Source organism: Colossoma macropomum, unplaced genomic scaffold, assembly GCF_904425465.1.
Source record: "Colossoma macropomum unplaced genomic scaffold, Colossoma_macropomum, whole genome shotgun sequence".
Classification (NCBI taxonomy): domain Eukaryota; kingdom Metazoa; phylum Chordata; class Actinopteri; order Characiformes; family Serrasalmidae; genus Colossoma; species Colossoma macropomum.
Window position 1 is genome coordinate 10,926,034 of NW_023494788.1, and position 21,306 is coordinate 10,947,339.

Genomic DNA, 21,306 nt, shown 5'->3' on the forward strand with positions numbered 1-21,306 from the left:
TCTGCAGTGGATCAAGTTTGTCTGAGGTCTTCCTAATGAATGGATGTTTAGAAACATCAGTGACGGCCTTTCAAAGACTTTGGCAGCCTGCACTAGACAAAAAAGAGAAAATGTGGACACCCGTTTTTCCCACCCGTTTTCCGAGAAACCCCGGAGGAACCCCGTAAGTTGTGTGTTTGTGTTGTTTATATAAAAGCGGATTATTGTAAATATGTAAAATACTGTACTCATCCCGTTTAGGGGTGGTTGTGCCCCCCCCACCACCCCTAAAAGGGATGAGTACAATATTTTACATATTTACAATAATCCGCTTTTATATAAACAACACAAACACACAACTAACGTATTTAGAAGTACTACGCAGATCTACAACGACTGAAAATCACACAAGAACTGAGAGCGTCTCTCGTTGCTAGGCAACGTAGTTTTTTTCTCCCCAGTACGTGTACATGTGAGACTAGCCAATCGTGGCGCAGGAGGCGGGGTTTGTCTTGCTGGGGTTAAAAAAAATAATAAGCCCCAGTGAGCGCGTGAGACGTATGGCCAAATTTCAGAGGGATTATTGTGGTCTGGAATTCTCCCCGCCTACCAAAACCTTAATAACTGCGAACACTGCGAGCTTGTAAAAGTACGTCTGGAGAGAGTTGAATTACTGCTGTGAGTAAAATCGTTTCTCTGATTAAAGGGGATTTTACGTTGGCGGAAGAAACAAACACGATGTAACGATGCAAGGATAGAGGGAGAGGAGCTGCCGGTGCTATGGAGAGGACAGGTGAGTGATAATCACAGTAGCCTTCATTAATACCTCTACTCCAATCACAAGTAGTTTAACCTCTTTTAAACAATGTCTGGTCATCATCTGTCTTTCAAAGATTAAACAGAAATCTTCAGTAGAACTTGTGGGCGATTCAGCAGCTTTGTGTTGACTTTATAGACGCATCAGTTCATCCAGACTGGAAGAGCGACTTTAAAAACTTCATATAACCAGTAAAAATAAATAGTGAAAAAGAAGTCCTGCTGTGAAAAGTGCTCTTCAGATAATGAGGCCATGTTGCCTATGTGTTCAGAGCATCTTAATGTGGTTTTAACGTGTAATCTGCCCAAATTATTCAGTCTTAATAGCTTATTTAATATAAAAGAAAAGATTAATGAAAATATATTGTTACTGGTGCATATATATATGTCTATCATGTCTATAAAGGTGCTGCTTCTTGACTAACATGGTAGAAAGTATAAATTATCCTATCATACACAGAGAGCTGCCTGGATTAAGCCTAGTCTTAGACTAAATTGCAGTGACAATGGTGAATCACCATTGGAAATACTTTTTAGTCTAGGTTTAGGCTCAATCTGGGTCTGGAAAACGGGTCTTATTTCAGCCACCGAACTTATTTTCATGAGTTTTTGCTTTATGTAAGCTCCTAACTTCTGTATTACTAAAATATTTCCTGATAGTCGACAAAATATGCTGAAAAAAGGAACTGCTTTCCATTTGCGTCATGCTATTCCTGTTACTCGTGAAAATGTGTTGTGTAAAGTCCACTGTTTCCTCAGCTCTGCACTCTTTAGTTGCCAAATGCAGATTCTCTACATGTTTGTCTGTGTTCTTAGGGCTTGCAACAGGTGTGGAGAAGCCAATTGTGGCCCCTAAGCCAAAGGTTGTTCCACCACCAAAACCAATTCTACATCCAGCTACAAAACATGCACCTAACCTGGAATTTTCCCAGCCACTGAAAAGTGCTGTGAAACCTGCTGTTGCACCTAAACCAAGTCTTTTTAAAACCTCTGCATCTCCATTAGAGCCTAAGCCGCTCGTGGCTAACACAGAGTATCAACAAAAGTCTGAAATCACAAGACATGTGGGTTTACTGAATTCCAGAAATGGACCTTTTTCAGAGCTCAAAAAGCCAGAATGGGATTACGTCATTCCAATTTGTGTTTGTGCCAAAGGGAAGTGTGATGAATGCTCACCTAAAGAAAACAACAGAAGACCTGTCCAGCATGGAAAATGTGCTGGACCGTGTGTGAATAATAAACCTGAGGGAACCAGGACTCCCACACCAAGGGCTCTGACCAAACCTCAACATGTAACTGAGGCTAACCGAGGTCAGGCAATGACCCCATCTGTTAAGGACTTTGTACAAGGCTCTTCCAGTGATCAGCCAAGGCAAACAAGAGTAATCCATGGCCAGAGCCCTGTTCAGAATCTCACTGTAGCTAATGGATTGGCAGGTTCTGAGAGACACGCAACTGAAAAACCTCAGAGCAGTGCTGATGGTGCTCATGTTCCTCCAGCAACTGTCATTGGATCACCACCCAAACTTTCAGAACAAGCTCTAACAAACAGCACACAGCATGGACATGTTCCTGGTAAACAAAATGGCAGTTTGCCCTCTGTTGTGGCCCCTGTTAGGAAGCCACTGCCACCACTGCCTGCACCGAGGAAACCCAAAAACATCAGTGACATGACCTCAGAGGATTCACAGGGCTCTGCTAAGACGAGGCTTAATGTAGTAAACCTGAAGCAGAATACACCAGTCCTGCCACACAAAGGAAGAACACCGATTACTCCCTTAAAACCTCCTACAAGTGAGAAGAAATCCACTAGAGGAGTTGCTGAAACCCAATGTGACAATGTGGATTATCCACACTGGAGGTCTCCTTCTTCAGAACAAACACAGGACCAGGATGTGCACCATCACGGACTCTCAGAGGATGCTGCAGTGCACAAAAACCAGCAGCCCACGTCAAGGAATCTATCCAAACAACCAAAGCCTAAAACAATCATAGCAACGGAAGTCCACCAAACCCCACAAAGAAATAAGGAAACCATGCCTGAGAAAGAAATCCTTCAGAGCAATAACAAACATGTGGAATGTAGTCTCCCTGTCCCTGCTGAAAGAAAACTGGGAGGCAAAGCAAGTCAGAAAATGATGCCCCACTCTGGAAAGCAGGAACCTAGTGACAGCACGCCAGAAAACGCACCGGCTAAAAGATCTGGCACTAATCTGAAGCCCAAAGCCAAGTCTTTCTCCCCGGCAGACATGCTTCAGAAGAACACATCCCGCCAGAAAATAATGGACGTTGACCTTCCAGTGAAAAAAGCCAAGGGAAAGCAGGCTCTCAACTGCACCTCAGGCAAGGATGAGCAGTCAGTGGAGGAGGATTGGCAGGATAACAGGAACCAGAATGGAACCCACATTCAAATACCAGAGTATAGAACACACCTACTCACAGTCCATAGCAAAGAGCCAGTGTCCAAGTTCGGTAGCTCATGTCAATCATATGCCAAAGAACAGAGTGTGGATGAAGATGATGTTCTGGGAGAAGCAGAATATGATCATCTCTATGAGGATATTCCAGATTATGTGGACACTTTTCCTCCTACTAGTCCAGGGATACAGACCCAACAACAAAGCAAAATCCAGCATAGATACGGCCTGTATGAAATACTAAGCGTTCCTGGAGAATGCACTGACTCCAGTAAAAGGTAAGAATTTTTAAAATACGTATTCTGTTACTTTTTTCTCAACTTTTTGTGATGTTTGATGCTTATGTTTTCATTTTCAAACATTAGGCAGCAGGCTCCACTTTCAGTTTCACAAGATTATTTAATCTCTTTCAGAATGATTTCATACTGTCACATTTCATCTCGTCGCATTTTAAAGACACTTAAGAATTCAAAATGTGTTTTTTCTCTGTTTATTAGAGAGATAATCTAGACTTAAATGTGCATTATTTCCTGTAGAGTGTGTGCACATTAATGTGGGATACCTCAGTGATGTTCAGCGTAACATGCAGGGGTGGAAAAAGTACAGAGAAACTTAACCTAAAATTAAAATGGACCTTTTCGTACCTGATTAGCTCATTTTCCTGCTCATATTACGCACATCAATTCAATTAATTAAGTAAATAATAATTTAAATGGTGAAGTCTTTTAGTAATTTAAATGGTCTTGTTTACACAAGGCATAATTTTCCATCAAAATGTGATAAATTTCCTTACCTGTGAAACATCCTCTGAGTTTTGATTACATCACTGTGCACTAGCAGGCAGGCCAAAATAATGTTAACCAAAAATATCGTTTTCACTTTCCCCTCCCACTGCCCCCCCAACCATTGAGAGAAATGCTCAACTTGCCCAGAGACCCTCTTTGCAGTTTTGTTTCTCTTGAAAATATATCACGTTACAGAAGGAATATGCGTTAAGATGTCCGATTCTTGTTGACTTTCAATGAAATTATGGGTTTTGTTTAAAATCTCACTCAGTTAAAAGTGGATGTATGGAGCCAGAAATATACTTGAGTGAAAGTGAAAAGCGTCTACGACCTTAGTAAATATGTAAAAGTAAAAAGAAAACATTTTAACAGATAAAATGTTTTCTTTTTTTGGTGATGTGTAATGGGTCAACTAATGGGCAGTAGTTGTTAATTAAGTTAAATTAGCATGTTGTGGACAGTTTGTGTTTTACACTAATATGAATGTCTGACTTAAAAAAAAACAATAAACTCAATGCATGGGAACTTGGCTTATTGTCAAGAGAAAAACAGAAAAATCTCTTTTGGCCCTTAATATTAATTTTAAGGCCTAAATGAAAAGTGAAAAGTTTTTTTTTCCTCTTTGAGATCTATTTTTTTTCAAAGGTACAAATATTCAATTTAATAATACATATCTCTCAAAACAACACAATAAGTACAACAAATAAGTGCTCGAGTATTTTTCACCCCGGTAACTGTCAGTAAGCTCTACGTACATATGAAAACTATGCGATTACTTCAGGACTGTCCTCAAGTTCAGGTCTAAACACATACTTTGCAAACACATGCAACAGAAATGTGTTGTCACCTCACAAAGATAGAAGTATGTCAGTTATGTTAGTGTGGCACACCCCACCGACAGGTGATAAACCAATATCTGAGGATGGATTTACATTTGACCTCAGTCTTACTCTTAAGATTTTACTCTTCTTCTCATATTGTCATTTTAAGACTTTCTCAAAAATGCTTCAGTTTTGATATATTGCCTAATATTGATCATTAGTTAATGCTGGTATCTGTTGAACTGAACTGCTGAATGAATAAATACCTTTCATACTAGGTCTCATACCAGACTGTATGAACAGTGCATAATTACAGTCTGTGAAACGTGTAATTAGAATTACTATGTTTCTGATGGCAGGTTTCATATTTCCGCTTTGCATTTACATTGGACCTTTGGACACATTTAATTACACACTGCGTTTCTTTATCTTTTTTTTTGTATTTTAAGCTGAGAATTTATTTATTCTCTTAATTTCCTGTTTTGATTCAATTCAAGTACATTTTGCCTTTTGCATTTGTTATCCTCACAGCAGTTCCAACTGTTCTTTTCTCTCTCTCTTCCTGTCAGGAATGTGTATGAAGAGATGGCAAGCTCAGATGACTCTCATTCAGAGGAAGAAATTGATAGCGGCTCTGAAGAAGAAGAGGATATTGGTTCATACTCTGAGAAGGGCCGGAGTCAGGTATGGTAGACTGGCTTATCTGCACTTAGCCTGTATTGTGATGCTTATAAGTTCTCCTAGTTATAAATATCCTCACACGGCAAGCGTGCACAGGTTTGCAGATCTTGAAACACTGTTTTGACTTTGTGTTTCAGGATGACGCCAAGAGGACCAAACTGGCTCACATAGCTAAGGAGATCATGAGTTCTGAAAAAGTGTAAGTTTCTGCTTGAGTATATGGAAACAAAACAGTACAACCCATCAACTGGCTGATAACCGATGATACAAGTTGATATTCCCGAGTGGCGCAACCATCTGAACCAGGGGTGGTCCTGAAGGGCCAGTGTCCAGCACAGTTTGGTAGTTTTCCTTCTCAAACACACCCACTAAACCTGGCAAACAGATGTGTGTAATCAGGTGTGTTTGAGCAGGTAAATCTCCAAACTCTACTGGACACCAGCTCTTTAGGACCAGAGTTGTGCACCCCTGGTGTAAGCATTGGCTCTGTCAAAGGGAGATCGCAAGTTCGATCCCTGGTGATGCCACAGCCATTCGTGTCCAGCACCCAAGAGAGCATAACTGGCCTCCTTCTCCCACCAAAGTTAGCCAAAAGAGGGGTGTGTTAGCTGAATTAGCAAAATTAGCAGTTTGTGTTCTCCTCCAAGCGTGTTCAGCTGTCGAATGACATTGCATTAGTGGCAGTTTGAAAAGATGCAGTAGCACTTCACCCATCCCTGAGGAAGCTCATCCTAACGTTCACCCTCCCAGTTTGGTAGCATGGTGTGGTCAGGGGAGACCTAGCTAATGGGTGAGAAATGGACATGACTAAATTGGGAGAAAATCTGGGTAAATTAAAATGCATTATTTAAAGCTACACTTTGTAATTTTTTGGGATTTGGAAACTTCTCTGGTCTTTTTTTTTTTTTTGAACATATTAAATTACAGCAACTGATCTTATCTGTTATCTGAATTTTTTCCATGCATACATTTGTAATTGATGTTGGTCCATGAATATTCATATTAATCAGAAATGATCCTGTATCTGATTAAAACTGATGCTTTATCCGTTCCGTTTTCAGGTTTGTGGACGTGCTGAAGCTTCTCCATATTGTAAGTGTGTGTTAGGCTCTGTGTTTAACATTTTCCTTTCTCCTACTTTATTTTTCTATCTTTTTTCTGTGATGTTTTAAACCCTCTCATGGTTATGTAAAGGTTTGGCCGACGTCACAGGTGATGTGAAACGTGAGAACAGAGTGGTCACAGGACCTCTAATCCTCTCACTGGGCACCGTTAAACCACACAATACCTTACTGTTGGGAAAAAAAATCTTTCTTAATGGCAAATGTTTTGCCAGCAGCTTATTATTACACTCCCAGCTGCAATGTAATGTGTGAAATGTTTCTTGACATTAAAGTCTCAGTCATGTATTTCTGCAAGAGAGGCCTCCATGAACTACAGAATGCTGAAAATGCACTATTACTAAAAAGTGCAATGTAAACAGAAGTAAAAAAATTAAAAATTAAAGGGCCTGTATCATACAAAACTGAATTTTCCTCACTTTTTTCAAATAAGAGTTTCCTGTAGTATGTAAATTCTGTTATAGCTTTAAAACATATCGTTCACTCCCCAGTTCATACAGTCCATTTATGGAAACTAAGCTTGTCTTGACTTCTTTGTTTTTGTGATGTCACAAAAAACATTAATGCATTTACACATATTGGCCTATTCGGTCTACAAAGGTTTAGCTCCACCCATCAGGTTTGATGTTATAAGGAAAGTTTCAGCCTGGACATCTTGTTCAATAAGTCATAATACAGGGCAGCCAATCAGAACAGAGGTCAATTACATAGATCAGTCTTAAAAGCGCAGTAGCAAAAGCAGCCTGTGTAATTCTAGTAGATATAGAGAGGTTAGTAAATGGTCATGTAACAGTGAATGATGACTCTTTGTGGTACATAAAACAACATCAATGTAAAAACATCAAGGAGAAAAATAAGAAAAATGTAGGTAAGTTTAAATCCACTTGAGCTCAGATAGTAAAATTAAAAATGCTCTAGATAAAGGTCTAACTTTTATGAGTCATTACTCACAAACAAACTTTAAAGCGATAAGCTGATCTCCTAAACTTTAAGCATTTCAAGACATTTTACTCATTACTATATATCATTATGTAAATTAATACAAGTACAAAATATTCTGCAAGCAGTAGTGGATGAACAATACTGATTCCTATTACTACATTTAATCATCAGATTGATTTTTGTTAATCTGTATCCATAACAACTATATTTCAATGATTATTTTAGATTTAGCTCTGAATTGAGACTATATTAGTAAGTAAGAAGGATGAAGTTATTTTTCTGTTTTTGTTTTCAAATGTTATTTTATGCTGTAGAGTAATTGTTGAAATGTCTGAACTAATAGCAAATGAACTAAAACTTGCCAAAACCACTTCAGTTCCACAATTGTTAGGAATAAATTGTATAATTAAATAATTAAGATGTAAACAAAGTCTTTCAGAGTGGTTTGATGTGAAATGCTACATTCTATGGAAACTTGCCCACTCAAAATTTTTACAGTGGTGGTGATAGAAACCAGGCATCTGAAAAGAGAGCCTTTAAAAGCTATTACATGGAATGGTTACAAATGTGCTGAGAAATTTTTGACAGTAGTTTTACGATATGATTTTGGTCTAAAATGTATTGTTTTTAAACCCATCCAAATAATCCCCAGACAAGACTGGGCAGACTGCACGCCCTCTCCTCTGCAACATTTGGTAAATAGCACCAGAAGTGAGGCAGCCATGAAGAGAACACAGTTGCCATTACACAACACCATGACAGCATGAGAAGCTGGAGCTCAGGTCTTCTTCTATTGGATAATTAGCGGCTGGCAGGCTAACTTAGGGTGCATTGCCGCCACTGCTCCTGGTTAGTGTGGTTCAACAAAGTTGTCAGGCAGTCACTACATGAAAAAATGCCAAAAACCTATTTTTTTCAGATTTACCACTATTTCAAAATCATCAACATTACGTATAAAATGTAATAATAACTCATTTAGGTTCACTGATGGTTTTGGACAGCAAATAAAACAGCTGTATCAGCGTTTTAGACATTGTGACCACTGGTTCCCATCATCACCACAAAACAAATCTGAGCTGGTGAGTTTGTCTGCAATGCACCATTACTCATCAGACTGCTCAGAATTACTTTACATACATCTCAATGAGTAAATCACGCAGAAGCTAAAAAAATGATTGTGGAGTTCCCCTTTAAATAATGAAGTACGTTTGTTTGGTACTTTCCGCTGCTCTCCAGACTTTTCGGGATGCAGTGGCAAAGGCCTCCAGTCAGGCTGGGAAAGCTGTGATTGAGGAGCGCATACTCATGCAGATCCTGTATATGCTGCCACAGCTATATGAGCTGAACTGTAACCTACTGAGCGAGCTGGAGAACCGTGTGGCAAACTGGTAAGAAAAATGCATTACATTAGACACCAGCAATCTAGGAACCATTAGCTAGAAGCTTGTCCCCCATTGCCTGTGCCAATAGATACAAGAAGAACACAACATATTAGACATGTGACTAAGTGTCAAGAACTTTGATTTTATCCCTGTATCACAGTAGGACATCAGCCATAGTGTAAGTAAATCTTCGAGACAGGCCTTCTTATTCTTATCAGACCCACTAGACAGCACTGCTACAGGGCTCCACTGCTTAAATTAGACATATTTACATTATGATTTTCTTTTGCCCCTTAATGTAGTAGTTTTTATTATTTTATGGCTGCCTGCAGAACAATTATCATCATAGTCTTATAAAATGCCAACAGAAGAGTCTGATACTGCATCTGACATCTTGTTTCCTTGTTGAATCAGGAACGAACACTCCACCGTAGCTGATATCTTTTTAAAGAAGGGGCCGTATCTAAAAATGTACTCTGCTTACATCTGTGAGTTCGACAAGAATGTGACTCTACTGGAGGAGCAGTGCAAGAAAAACCCAGCGTTTGCGAAAGTAGTTCGGGAATTTGAGGTAGCTGGACCGACTCAACCTGTTCTCCAACTTCCACATGGTGTTGTGTGCATGAGTATATGCTTTCCTTTGATATGGTGTCATACTGAATGAAACTGCTTCTTACATAGTCTCTCTCTCTCTCTCTCTCTCTCTCTCTCTCTCTCTCTCTCTCTCTCCCCCTCCCTCTCTCTCTCTCTCCCTCTCTCCCTCTCTCTCTCTCTCTCTCTCCCCCTCCCTCTCTCTCTCTCTCTCTCTCCCCCTCCCTCTCTCCCTCCCTCCCTCTCTCTCTCTCTCTCTCTCTCTCTCTCCCTCTCCAATACAGAGCAGTCCTTGCTGTGCCAACCTGGCAGTGAAACACTACATGCTGAAGCCTGTTCAGAGGCTTCCCCAATACCAGCTGCTTCTCTCAGGTCAGCAAGAGTCCTGTAGTATTTCATAGCTCAGTCATTTGACCATTTCCATTGCAAATGGTATCCCCCTTCTATGAAAATGACCCCAAAATAAGAATTAACCTCACAAAGTTTATGTATTCTTTGTTATATTTCAGAATTAATCAACAAAAGTCTTCTTTTTCAAAAATTCTTCTTTTAGTCATTATTAGTCATGTACTGCATGAAAACAGTTTGTACAGTAATAGTAGTGACTTCACAGAGTCATTTGTATGTGGAAATAACAATTTTGATGCTTGTTGTTCAGTTTATATTGTAAAAATGCATTACCATTTTTATTGTAATCACATAAAATTTTATTTGGATAATAAATCTTATCCCACGGACATAAACATAGTATATAATTTAAAAAGTAAATAAATAACTATAATAAAAATAACCTTTTTTGAATTACTACTTGTTTGAATATCCAAAAGAAAGAAAGACTAAGAACTTTCTAAGACATCAAGAATGAGTGGAATCTCTTAATATTTCTGATGAACTTGTCTAAAATACTGGCAGTGTCAGTGGTGTTACTCATGAAACATTAAGTAATTTTAAAATGGAAATAAAATAACAACATGAATGTAATATTTGTAATTTACTACATACAGTGTGACTTTGAAAAGGACTTGAAAGTGGCAGTAGACCAGATTTTGGAAAAGTTCAGATCTAAATATTTTTGTCGGGGGTCTTACAGCTGATGTTCAGTATAACAGAGTACATTTTACCTTTGAATTACATATCGGCATTCATACCCTGTTTGCCACCACAATAGTAGAGTGACCCAGCTACAGGATTTAATAGGCATTTACTAGCTGCATTAAAAAATAGCTGCATAGTGCCTGTCCAGCTGTGACATGTGAGTGACCCACGTTCTAAATACTCATACTGGAAAAAAACAAAAAGACTTCCTTTTAAACCCAAAATAAAAAATAAAACCAAAACCATGCGTGTTTTTCCGTCACAGACTCAACCCACACAATCAATTATTAAGAACTGAAAGAAATCTGATTATTGGAAAGTGTCTTCCTTATTCTTTGGTTCCTTTTTCTATGGATCTGCATAGAGCAAACTTACAGTATAGGACACAGCTCACAAATTCAGATTTGTTTTTTACACTGTTTCCATCACACAACCCTGATAGACATTTTTTCCTCTTGGGTACACACTTACGGATGGCTGTGGCATTGCTGGGGCTCAAACTCACAACCTCCTGTTGGGTTGATGACTTAGTCTGTTACATCACACAGGAACACAACTCAGTTGGGTGAACTCAAGTTGAGTCAACTCTGATTTTTTTTTCCATTTTATCAGCTCCACTTACTATATAGGTGCACTTTGTAGTTCTACAGTTACAGACTGTAGTCCATCTGTTTCTCTGCATACTTTGTTAGCACCATTTTACACTGCTCTTTAATGTTCAGGACCCCATAGGACCACCACAGAGCAGATATTATTAGGGTTTTGGATCATTCTCAGCACTGTAGTGACAATAATGTGTGTTGTGCTGGTACAGGTGGATCAGACACAGCACTGCTACTGTGTAAACATTTTGTAAGAAATGTTAAATGTGTCCAGAATGAGTAACACAGCCATAGAGAATTCTTAAATGACTGAGAAAGCTGTATAACACTGAGAATGTTCTATAACACCAGCAAGTTCTAATAAAACTAATATCCTTAATTCATCGTAATTTAAAAATAGGGATCTATAGATAAATCTAAGACTGATAATGTAACAAAAAAATGATAGAATTGATCAATTTATTCACTTCTTCTTCATAAAGATCTTAAAAATATTTTAAAAATCTAAACATATAGTTTGATGAATAGTTTGTAATATTTAAATCTACGTTGTTTGAGTAATTATTGCATAAGAAATAACAAAAATAGAAGAGCTTCATTCAAAAATGCTGTCTATCAGTTTGTAACAACTTTGCATATGAAGATGTTTGAAAATAATTACAGCTGACTTATAAACCTTGTCAAAAAAACATATTTTTATGTCTCTAATAAAGGTGGTATTAATCATAATATAGCACTGATGTTAATTTTTATTAAGGTCTTTTCTTAACGGTACACAGTTATTTGCAAGAGAAAGAGTTGAGCAGGTGGCTGCCACAATAAAAATCGTTTTTCTTTGCAGATTATTTGAAGAATCTTAATGAAAACTCTCCAGATTACAAAGACACACAAGGTGAGAACAAAAGCCTCCACATTTCTTTATGATCAGATCATTTAGCATGACTTGCAGATATTGGAATCATCACATACAGAAGTGATTGAAACATGAGCTCAGACCACCAAGCTTGTGAGAGTGATTACACTACTGTCATATAAACAAATAATTACAAATTGCCTTTTTTTCAGCTGCCCTGAAGTTGGTAAAGGATGTGGCAAGTCATGCCAATGAGACCATGAGACAAGGGGTGAGAACGTTATCAGTTAGAGGAATTTCTTTGTCCTGTATTTCTGTACTTTTGGCCTGATCAGGTGTGAGGATGAGGATAAATATGCTCTCATTGTTTGTTTCTAACAGGATAACTTCCAGAAGTTGATGCAAGTCCAGTGCAGTTTGGCAGGACATCATGAGATTGTACTGCCCGGGAGGGTAAATACCAACCTTTAAACCATCCTGACACTCCAGTTCACTTTGTGTCCCTCATAAAGTGAAAGTTCTGCAGTTGAGGAGAACTCCACTGGTTTTACTTTCTTTATCTATGCAAGAATTTTCTGAAAGTATGTGCAGAGTGTGTACTGGGTGCATGTGTCAAAATGGCAAAAAAAACAGTAGAGCAAATGGCTGCTGTAATAAGGTCCACAATAAGGTCTGCCTGCTTTAGCATTAGAGCTTTTAGCAAACACACTAGCAAAAAAATATTCACAATAAAAAACAATGCTTTCTTTTTTTCTTTCAGGTCTTTTTGAAAGAGGGGACCTTGATGAAACTCTCTAGAAAAGACATGCAGCCTCGAACGTTCTTCTTAGTAAGTGACAATAAGACATAACTCTAATGTATCTTTTAGTTAGTATAACAATTCATTTGATAGTGGAATATGACCTGTTGAAGGTTGTAGTAGTTTTGAGTTTTAATGTAGCTTTTATGTATAATATTGTATTTGATATTTACTTTTGATGCAGTGAATATATTTTGTACAGTTATTTATATATATATTTTTTTTCAGTTTATGTTTATTACACTCTCAGAAATAAAGGTATGAAACTGTCACTGGGGCAGTACCTCTCTTGTCACTGGGGTGAGACCCTCAAGGGTACATCTCAGTACCTTTAGTCAGGGAACATAATTGTACCATAATCCACTGAAATTATATTTTCTAAGTTGTACTGACTCCACACACCCCGTCTCGTCTCCAGGCTGTTTATTTTATTGTTCTGTTTTAAAACAATAGGTTATGAAAAAATACAAATATTTACTTTTCACCTGGGAAACACTTATTTAAAGTACGCAATCTGACCTTGAAACCACTGTTGTGCCTTTGAGGGTACATTTACATTGTTTGTACCTTGATGAACGAAAACGTACCTGCAAAAAAACCTTTATTTCTAACCGTGTAGTCAGTACCCAGACCCAGTCAGTAGCCCAGAATATACTCAACATTTTTTTGTATTTATGCTGTTTTGGTTAAGTGGAACATATTGCACTATGCTGGTGCTGTTAGAATGTGAGGTTAGGATAGAGTCGGGCTTTCTTCTTTAAAAAAAATCTCTTTTTAAGTCAAGTTCTTGGACTTGTAAACTCAGAGTAATGAACTTTGTAACTTATTGGGTTTGTTTTAACATTTTTATTGTTTGTTTTGGGCAGTTTAATGACATGCTGCTGTACACCACACCGCTCCAGTCAGGCCAGTACAAACTAAACAAGGTGCTGTCATTGGCTGGGATGAAGGTGAGCTATAGTTTGGAACTGGAGCGCCCCCTACTGTTGAACTCTGCTGTGCTTTAAAAGGGAATTCCATTGGTTTTTCTGTGTAATTCGGTCATTGTGATATAAACAGTTGTTTGACGTAAAGAGTGGTCTGATGTGAAATGGTTCAGTGTAGAGAAATTTAGTAACTGAGTTCAGTGTAGAGACTCTGATTTCTTCATGGTATTGGTGATAAATACGGGGGAAGTAATGTCTACAACACAAATATAGGCGTATTTTCTTTACTATCCAAAACCACGAGTGACACTATGCGGGTGCTGAGTTTTTATATGTAATGTTGAAAATGGTAGAATAGAGGTAAATAAAGGGAAAAAATGTCCCTTAAGAGCATTTTTTTCTTACTACTCCCTGTGTGTACCTCTATGCTAAAAACACTCTAGAGCAAACACCTATCTTAACATTTTTGTAAAACAGTGTCTCAGACATCAGGCAGCATATTCATAACCATTTCATGTAATAACTCTCTGTGAGGGAGCTTTTAGAGACATTAAAGGGTAAACACTGATGTAGTACGTAAACACTGTTAAACTTTCACTCCACTCTCAATACAGTTTTGAATTCATTGTTTTTGTGATGTCAAAAAAACTATAAATTTATATATTTATTGTGTGTTGCAGCCCTAATTGCTTTCTGAAAGAGGCAAACTATAGGGCAGCCAATCAGGGTAGTCATTTACAGTGATCGGTCTTAAAGGCACAGTAACAAAAACAGCCTGTTGAGTTCTAAGGGATAGAGAGAAGTTGGAAAATGGTCATGTAAAAATAAATTGTGAATGTTTTTGGCACATAAATCAACACATGCATCATAAGGGGCCTCATCATCAGGAGTTCAATCTCTTGGTAATACTATTGCCATCCATGAGTCCCAGAAAGCACAATTGGACACACTTTCTGGGTGGGTCGGATGACACTCCTTCTCTCCCAGCACTCATCGCAGTGCTAGCCAACGCAGTCGTCTGTTAGCTGGTGTATCAAAACTGGCTGTTTGTGTTCTCCTTCAAGTGTGTTGCGCTGTCAAATGATGTTGCGTTAGCTGCAGTTCAAAAAGATGCGGTGGTTGGCTTCACATGACTTAGAGGAAGCATGTGCCAGCTTTCACTCTCCTAGCGCTGGTCGTGTTGTGTGACTAGGGGAGACCTAGCTAGTTGGTTGAACTGGACACTGGAGAAAATTGGTAAAATTGTAATAATATAAATACATTTTAAAAGTGGGCTTCAGAGAGGAAAATATAGGAATTATAATATTCAAATTCTGGTAAAGTTTTTCCACAGCAGAACATTTCACATCAAACTGCTCTGAATGACTTTGTTTAAATTTTAACCATTTAATTATGCAGAGATTTTGAAAAATAAGCATTCTTTGATAAAATATCAGGATAGCAATCAATAAGAATTTGTTATAAACTGATTGTATATAGGGGAGAGTGTTCTTTATCCATAGAGCAGGTGTGATATAATCTGTCAGTGTAATTGTGATGTTCAGCTAGTTTGACTTTGTTTTTGTTTTTCAATTGTAGGTCAGTAAACCCAGTCAAGAAGGTTATCAGAACGAGCTGAACATTGAAAGTGTTGAACGCTCTTTTATTCTCTCTGCCAGGTGAGAATTTGGCACAATATCCATAGTGACAAACAAAAACAATAAGCAAGTTGGATTAGTCCAACAACTCAGTACTGATTTACACTGAAGAATAACTTTGTCATAAGAACCACATTAGCATTGGCATTCATTCCTCATTCAGCCAATAGTGTCTTTATGTAGCACAATCCTGTCACTCCACCACTGACCCTCATTCTTCCATCACAGCTCCCCTGCTATTCGAGACTCATGGCTGGAGGCAATCTCCACTGCTATTGACAATTACACCAAGAAAATGATCTCTTTCAGCTCAACCAAAAGTCAAGAAGAGGTACATTTACTGACTCATGATAACTGCCCATTTTACATTTTTCAAGAGAACAAACATGGCTTACATTACTGCATTACTAGCTAATTGTAATGGCATGAATCAGGCTTGAATTTGCTGTTTGACTAATAATTAAGCTTAAATAAGCTCAAGATATGACAGGTTTCATAACGTCATTGGTGATCGGTCAGTAGGTCATCCACATCCATGATAAGGCACAATGTGTATTGATAATTGTTGATATTGTCTCACAGAGTCAGGGAATTTCTTTGATAATGACTAAAAGACAGACGTGAGTGGTAGCTAGTAATATTTACTCAGTTTCGTGTACTTGAGTAAGAAGTATTTGATGGATTTGAGTGTTTACAAATGATATTTGACTTTTACTCAAGCATATTTGTGAAAAAAAAGTAATAAACTTTTACTCAGTTCCGTTTTAGCCACTCACAGTGAGTTCCTAATTTCATTCTTTTCTACTGGCTCATCTCCTGTGCTGATTTGTCTCTCAATTTAGAGCTTTATCATTTTATTTTTGACCAAATAGATCGCAAAAAGAGGATAATAGCAAATCACTTTCTATACTGGTAGATGCTGAATATACTAAGATGTTTCAGGGGTATTAGGGAACTTAAATCATGAGATCTGTGATATTTCTTCATGCAGGGGGACAAAGAGGGTTTGGACACTGCGGCTCAGCTGGGCTCCAAGGCTCCTATATGGATCCCAGACCTGCGAGCCACAATGTGCCTGATCTGCACCTGCGAGTTCACTCTGACCTGGAGGAGACATCACTGCAGAGCCTGCGGGAAGGTACAGTGGTGCTAAGCAATTCACAGGATTTGGGTCTGCTGACTGTTTTTTGGATAGAACTAAAGGTGAAAGTCTTGCATGTGTGTCTGTGTGTACTAGGTGGTCTGTCAGGCCTGCTCGACACACAAGTACCCTCTGGAGTATCTGAAGAATCAACCCGCGCGAGTGTGCGATCAGTGCTTTGAGATTCTGCAGCACAACAGCTCAGGTCTGACACTATTCATAGTTCCACTCAGTGGAATGATAATCAGCAAAGATCTGCTTAAAGGAATACTACACTTTTTTCAACCTAACTCCTGTCTGCCGTGTCTGTAGCATGCAGTAAATTAGCAGTTGTGACACTTTCTATGTACTGTAGAAAAGAATATAACAACATGGACATCAAAACTCACACATAATAGAAACCACTGGACAGTTGCTGAATTCTGTCAATAAATGTAAAACGTATGTAAAACCTACATTTTTGTTGAACACCTTCATGAAGTCAAACATACAGTGGGGTCCAAAAGTCTGTTTCTGTTTTGCATTCTTTTCTAATTGAAAACAATACTATTCATTACAAGTTATTTCATCAGCAAACAATGTGAATGAAAAGTAGAATCTCTGAAATGTTTACATGAATTTCAAAATTTGTTAATATTGGATATGTATGCGGGTGGCACGGTGGCGCAGTGGGTAGCGCTGTCGCCTCATAGCAAGAAGGGCCTGGGTTCGATTCCAGGCCGGGCGACCGGGGTTCTTTCTGTGTGGAGTTTGCCTGTTCTCCCTGTGTCCGCGTGGGTTTCCTCTGGGTACTCCGGTTTCTTCCCATGGTCCAAAGACATGCAGTCAGGCCAATTGGAAATGCTGAATTGCCTCTAGGTGTGAGTGTGTGTGTGATTGTATATGTATGTCTGTCTGTCTGTCTGCCCTGCGATGGACTGGCGACCTGTCCAGGGTGTATCCTGCCTTCCGTCCAATGACAGCTGGGATAGGCTCCAGCACCCCACTGTGACCCAGAAGGATAAGTGGTTTAGATGATGTATGTATGTATGTATGTATGTATGTATGGATATGTATGCCTTTTTGCTTTAATGATATTGTGCAGTACAAAAGCCTCAGACGGTCACAAATTTTCCTAAATTTGAATAGTGACCTAGAAATAGTTCAGAATCCTGAATTTATTCTTCATTTTACTTGTCATAACTTTTCTGTGTCTTACATTCAATAACTTTGTCATTTATTTCCTGATTTAAGTGAAAAAAAATCACTTAAACCAGGAAGGATTTTTAATGTGGTCTCAGACTTTTGGACTTCACTGTATTTGTAATTTAAACTGTAAGTCTGTGTGATTCAGTAGTTAAGCTTTAAAACATGGTACTAGTTTTCTAGAGGGAAGAATTTGTGGTAGTGTGTTACAAATGAAGAGTTTGATTCCAAAATGCTGTATATCCATTTGTAACAATTTTGGATAACACATTTTGATAAAGAATAACTGCTGTATAATGAAATACATATTTGTATTTCTCTAAAAAGGTGGTATTAATAATGATATAGCATCAATATTTCTTGTATGCATAAAGACCACTCGCAACACAGTATATCATGGGGAAAAAAAGAAAATGCATGAAAGTGGTCTATAATGCATTTTACAACACAACACTTCAAATGTAGTGAGGTTGGTGGAGATTTCACAGCCTCCGCCTGATAGCCATGGATACCAGAAAAACCTAGAGAAAGTGATTAAAGTGATTTGGATGATTAAAGGGTTCTTTGCACCGTGAAAGGGTTCTTCATATTGATGGAGATGGTGCTATAGATGGTTCTTTTTGAAAAGAGTTCTGTATAGCACCAAAAAGGGTTTTTCTATTGTTATGATGTCAAGCTTGTAATAATAGAAAAACCCCTTTGGGTGCTATGTAGGACTCTTTTCAACCATTTACAGCATGTTCCCCATCAATCTGTAGATCCCTTTCATGATGCAAAGAACCCTTCAATCAAGCGAAGAGTTCTTTGAGTGTTCATGGTTCTATATAGAAACATTTTCTTTACCAAAGAACCCTTAGAGAACCATCATTTTAAGTGTGTAGACTACGGATAAGGCAGATAGAGATTAGGTTAAAAATGATAGAGTATTGCTTTAATAACTGAGTTCATAATTCCTTTCATTGATAGTGTGCTCTTATTTATTCACAACAGGTAATGGTGTGGTCTCTCCAAATTCTAAACCTGGTGGCTTTCACTTAAGAAAGCAGAAGAAGATCCCAGCAGCCCTGAAAGAGGTATGAAAGCTGGGAATCCACATCTATTATTTAGAGTGAATTCATTTTAGTTGCCCTTTGTAATGTTAATGATTATGATAAACCCTAAATCTGGTCTGCGCCGAAAAAATTGTATTTTCTCTTCTCTGCAGCTATTTTGATTAATCAGCTTGTTCCCAGGCCCTTCATAAATTATATAAAGTTTGGTAAAAACAGGTGATGCACTAAATATTGCAGTGCATCCATCATCACAGAACCAAACCTGGGAGTCATGGAATTAATTGGTTGTTTAATTAAATTATTTATTAACTCACGCACTGGCTATATTATTGAAGGTGTCAGCAAACACGGATGAGTCGTCCATGAGTGGCTATCTGGAGAGGATGAAGGCCAATAAGAAACAGTGGAAGAAGCTGTGGTTTGTCATCAAGAACAAAGTGCTCTACACTTACGCTGCCAGTGAGGTAGGTGAAATATAAGTTTGTCACTGTCAAAAACTAAAGCTACTAGACACTGAATATACACAAATATACTCTATCTGCTGTCTCTGTCGTCAGTTACCACACAGATGACCTTTTGACTTGAAACAAGAACATAAGCCAAAGGGCAGATGCTAAACAACTGCCCATTGGCTGCTATTATAAGTAAGTCAATGCCTGTGTGTCCTCATAATAAGCACATGGCAACATGTCGAAATTATTGTTCATGGTAATTGACAGTATACAACAGATTCAGCAGAGAGAGAGAAAAATGAAAATCCTGTACTGTTTCTGCACTGCTGGATTCTGCCCTACCTAGCATCTTCTGGGCCCTCCTCAAGAATTCATGACTATTGGACCAACACTAGTAGTCATTGGTTATTTATTTAGTGGGAATTGTTGTAGAATGTCCATCATATCTTGGTTTCTCCACATCTAGGACATCGTAGCCCTGGAGAGTCTGCCTCTGCTTGGCTTCTCTCTCTTAGAAGAAGAGTCTGAATCCTCTCAGCAGTTCAGGCTTTACCACAAAAAGAAACTCTTCTACATATTTAAGACAGATGACACTCATATCTACCACAGGTATACCTACAGATGGCTTCATGATGTAGTTGTTTTAAAATAAATTACAATATTTACCATTTCAGAGCTTTAAGAACTTTAAGATGCAGCTCAAAGTTTGTGACGTTTTCTTTCATTTATATTACAGGTGGATAGAAGCTTTCCATGAGGCCACGGTCCTTTAGCCTTGAGAACAGTCACTGCCAACACAACTAGTAGAAACACTGATGCACTGTTCCTGATGTAAAACACAATCCTGAAACACATTTGAATAACTGTTCATGCTGCATTGTCTTGCAGAAGTATCTTTTACTGTATAGCATTAATAAGAGACTGTATAGCATTAATAAGAGACTCTTCTGTCAATCCGTATTGTAAGGATTCAGTGTTTGGTCTAACTGTGACTATGATCTCGGTCTGGAGTTATTTATGCTGACTTTGTATTAGAGTTTGAGGTTTCATAGCCGTTCAGAAAAACTTTATTTTCCTTATATCATATGTATATATTGTATTTGGTGTGGAATGTGTAATTGGTGGAGAAACATCAAATTTCAATCTCTCTATACTAAATAAATGTATTTTTTCATACAAGGTCCAGCTCTATTGCTTGAGCACTATCATTATAATCAGTCAATAGCCTGTGCGGGCCTAGCCATCAAAGGGAAATTTCCGATTTTGCAAAATTTCTGCATAATTAAATTAAGATTTTTGACTGGTAATTCAGAGAGGTTTAATGTGAAATACTTAAAATGTGAAATGCTTATAGGAACCAGCATTTAATGACCCCAAAAGCTAGCTCACAGAAATGTTTTATATGACAAGGTCATACACTGCCTGATGCCTAAATACGTTTTGGCCTGAAACTTATTTTTTGAAATCCATTGATCCTAGAGAGTTGAATGAAGGGAATTCTAAGGTAAAACAGTCCACAAAGATACAGATGTTTTCCTGATGTTCCACTATTTTATCATTATCAACATTACATATAAAACAGTGTAGCTTCACTGTTTGTTTACCGGTTGTAAATCCTTATTCTTATCACCACCATTGTTTAAAAAAGGAGTTTCTCTATAATGCAACATTTGACATCAGACCACTCTGGGGGCATTGTTTACATCTCATTGAATAATGTAGAAATTTAGAAAGACTGGTGATATTACCCTTTAAAATTAAAGTCATTTTACACAGCATAACATACATAAGTTTTCCCTCTTGTTTTTTGAAATAATCACTGCATCACACTGTTTCCCTGTTGTGATATTGTCTTTGAAAATGACATTTAAAATGCTTTATTAGTAAATGCAATAGTATATGTCAAGGTAAATGAAAGCATTTTAACGCTTTATATAATCCCCTAAAACATATCCATACAGTTCAAGACCTACTTGCATAAATGGTTCAAAATTGTATGAATGAAATTTCAACACTAATGCACTAATGC

At 38.0% G+C, this 21,306-nt stretch overlaps 1 protein-coding gene across 2 annotated transcripts; it reads left to right on the forward strand.

Annotated features, from left to right (window-relative positions):
• The first annotated feature begins 523 nt into the window (after positions 1 to 523).
• Positions 524 to 20,538, forward strand: LOC118806813 (FYVE, RhoGEF and PH domain-containing protein 6-like). Of its 2 annotated transcripts, none has more exons than XM_036568417.1 (21): positions 524 to 772; positions 1,612 to 3,490; positions 5,388 to 5,502; positions 5,637 to 5,698; positions 6,561 to 6,591; positions 8,799 to 8,950; positions 9,359 to 9,515; positions 9,820 to 9,907; positions 12,074 to 12,124; positions 12,298 to 12,356; positions 12,467 to 12,538; positions 12,846 to 12,914; positions 13,751 to 13,834; positions 15,389 to 15,468; positions 15,676 to 15,778; positions 16,439 to 16,585; positions 16,685 to 16,793; positions 18,761 to 18,846; positions 19,161 to 19,289; positions 19,744 to 19,886; positions 20,014 to 20,538. In XM_036568417.1, the coding sequence occupies exons 1-21, from the start codon at positions 760 to 762 to the stop codon at positions 20,048 to 20,050; spliced, it is 3,666 nt and encodes a 1,221-aa protein (XP_036424310.1). In that variant the 5' UTR covers positions 524 to 759; the 3' UTR covers positions 20,051 to 20,538. The 2 variants fall into 2 exon arrangements, with proteins under 2 accessions (XP_036424310.1, XP_036424312.1); XM_036568419.1 differs by having other exon boundaries at positions 18,764 to 18,846.
• Positions 20,539 to 21,306: the final 768 nt, after the last annotated feature.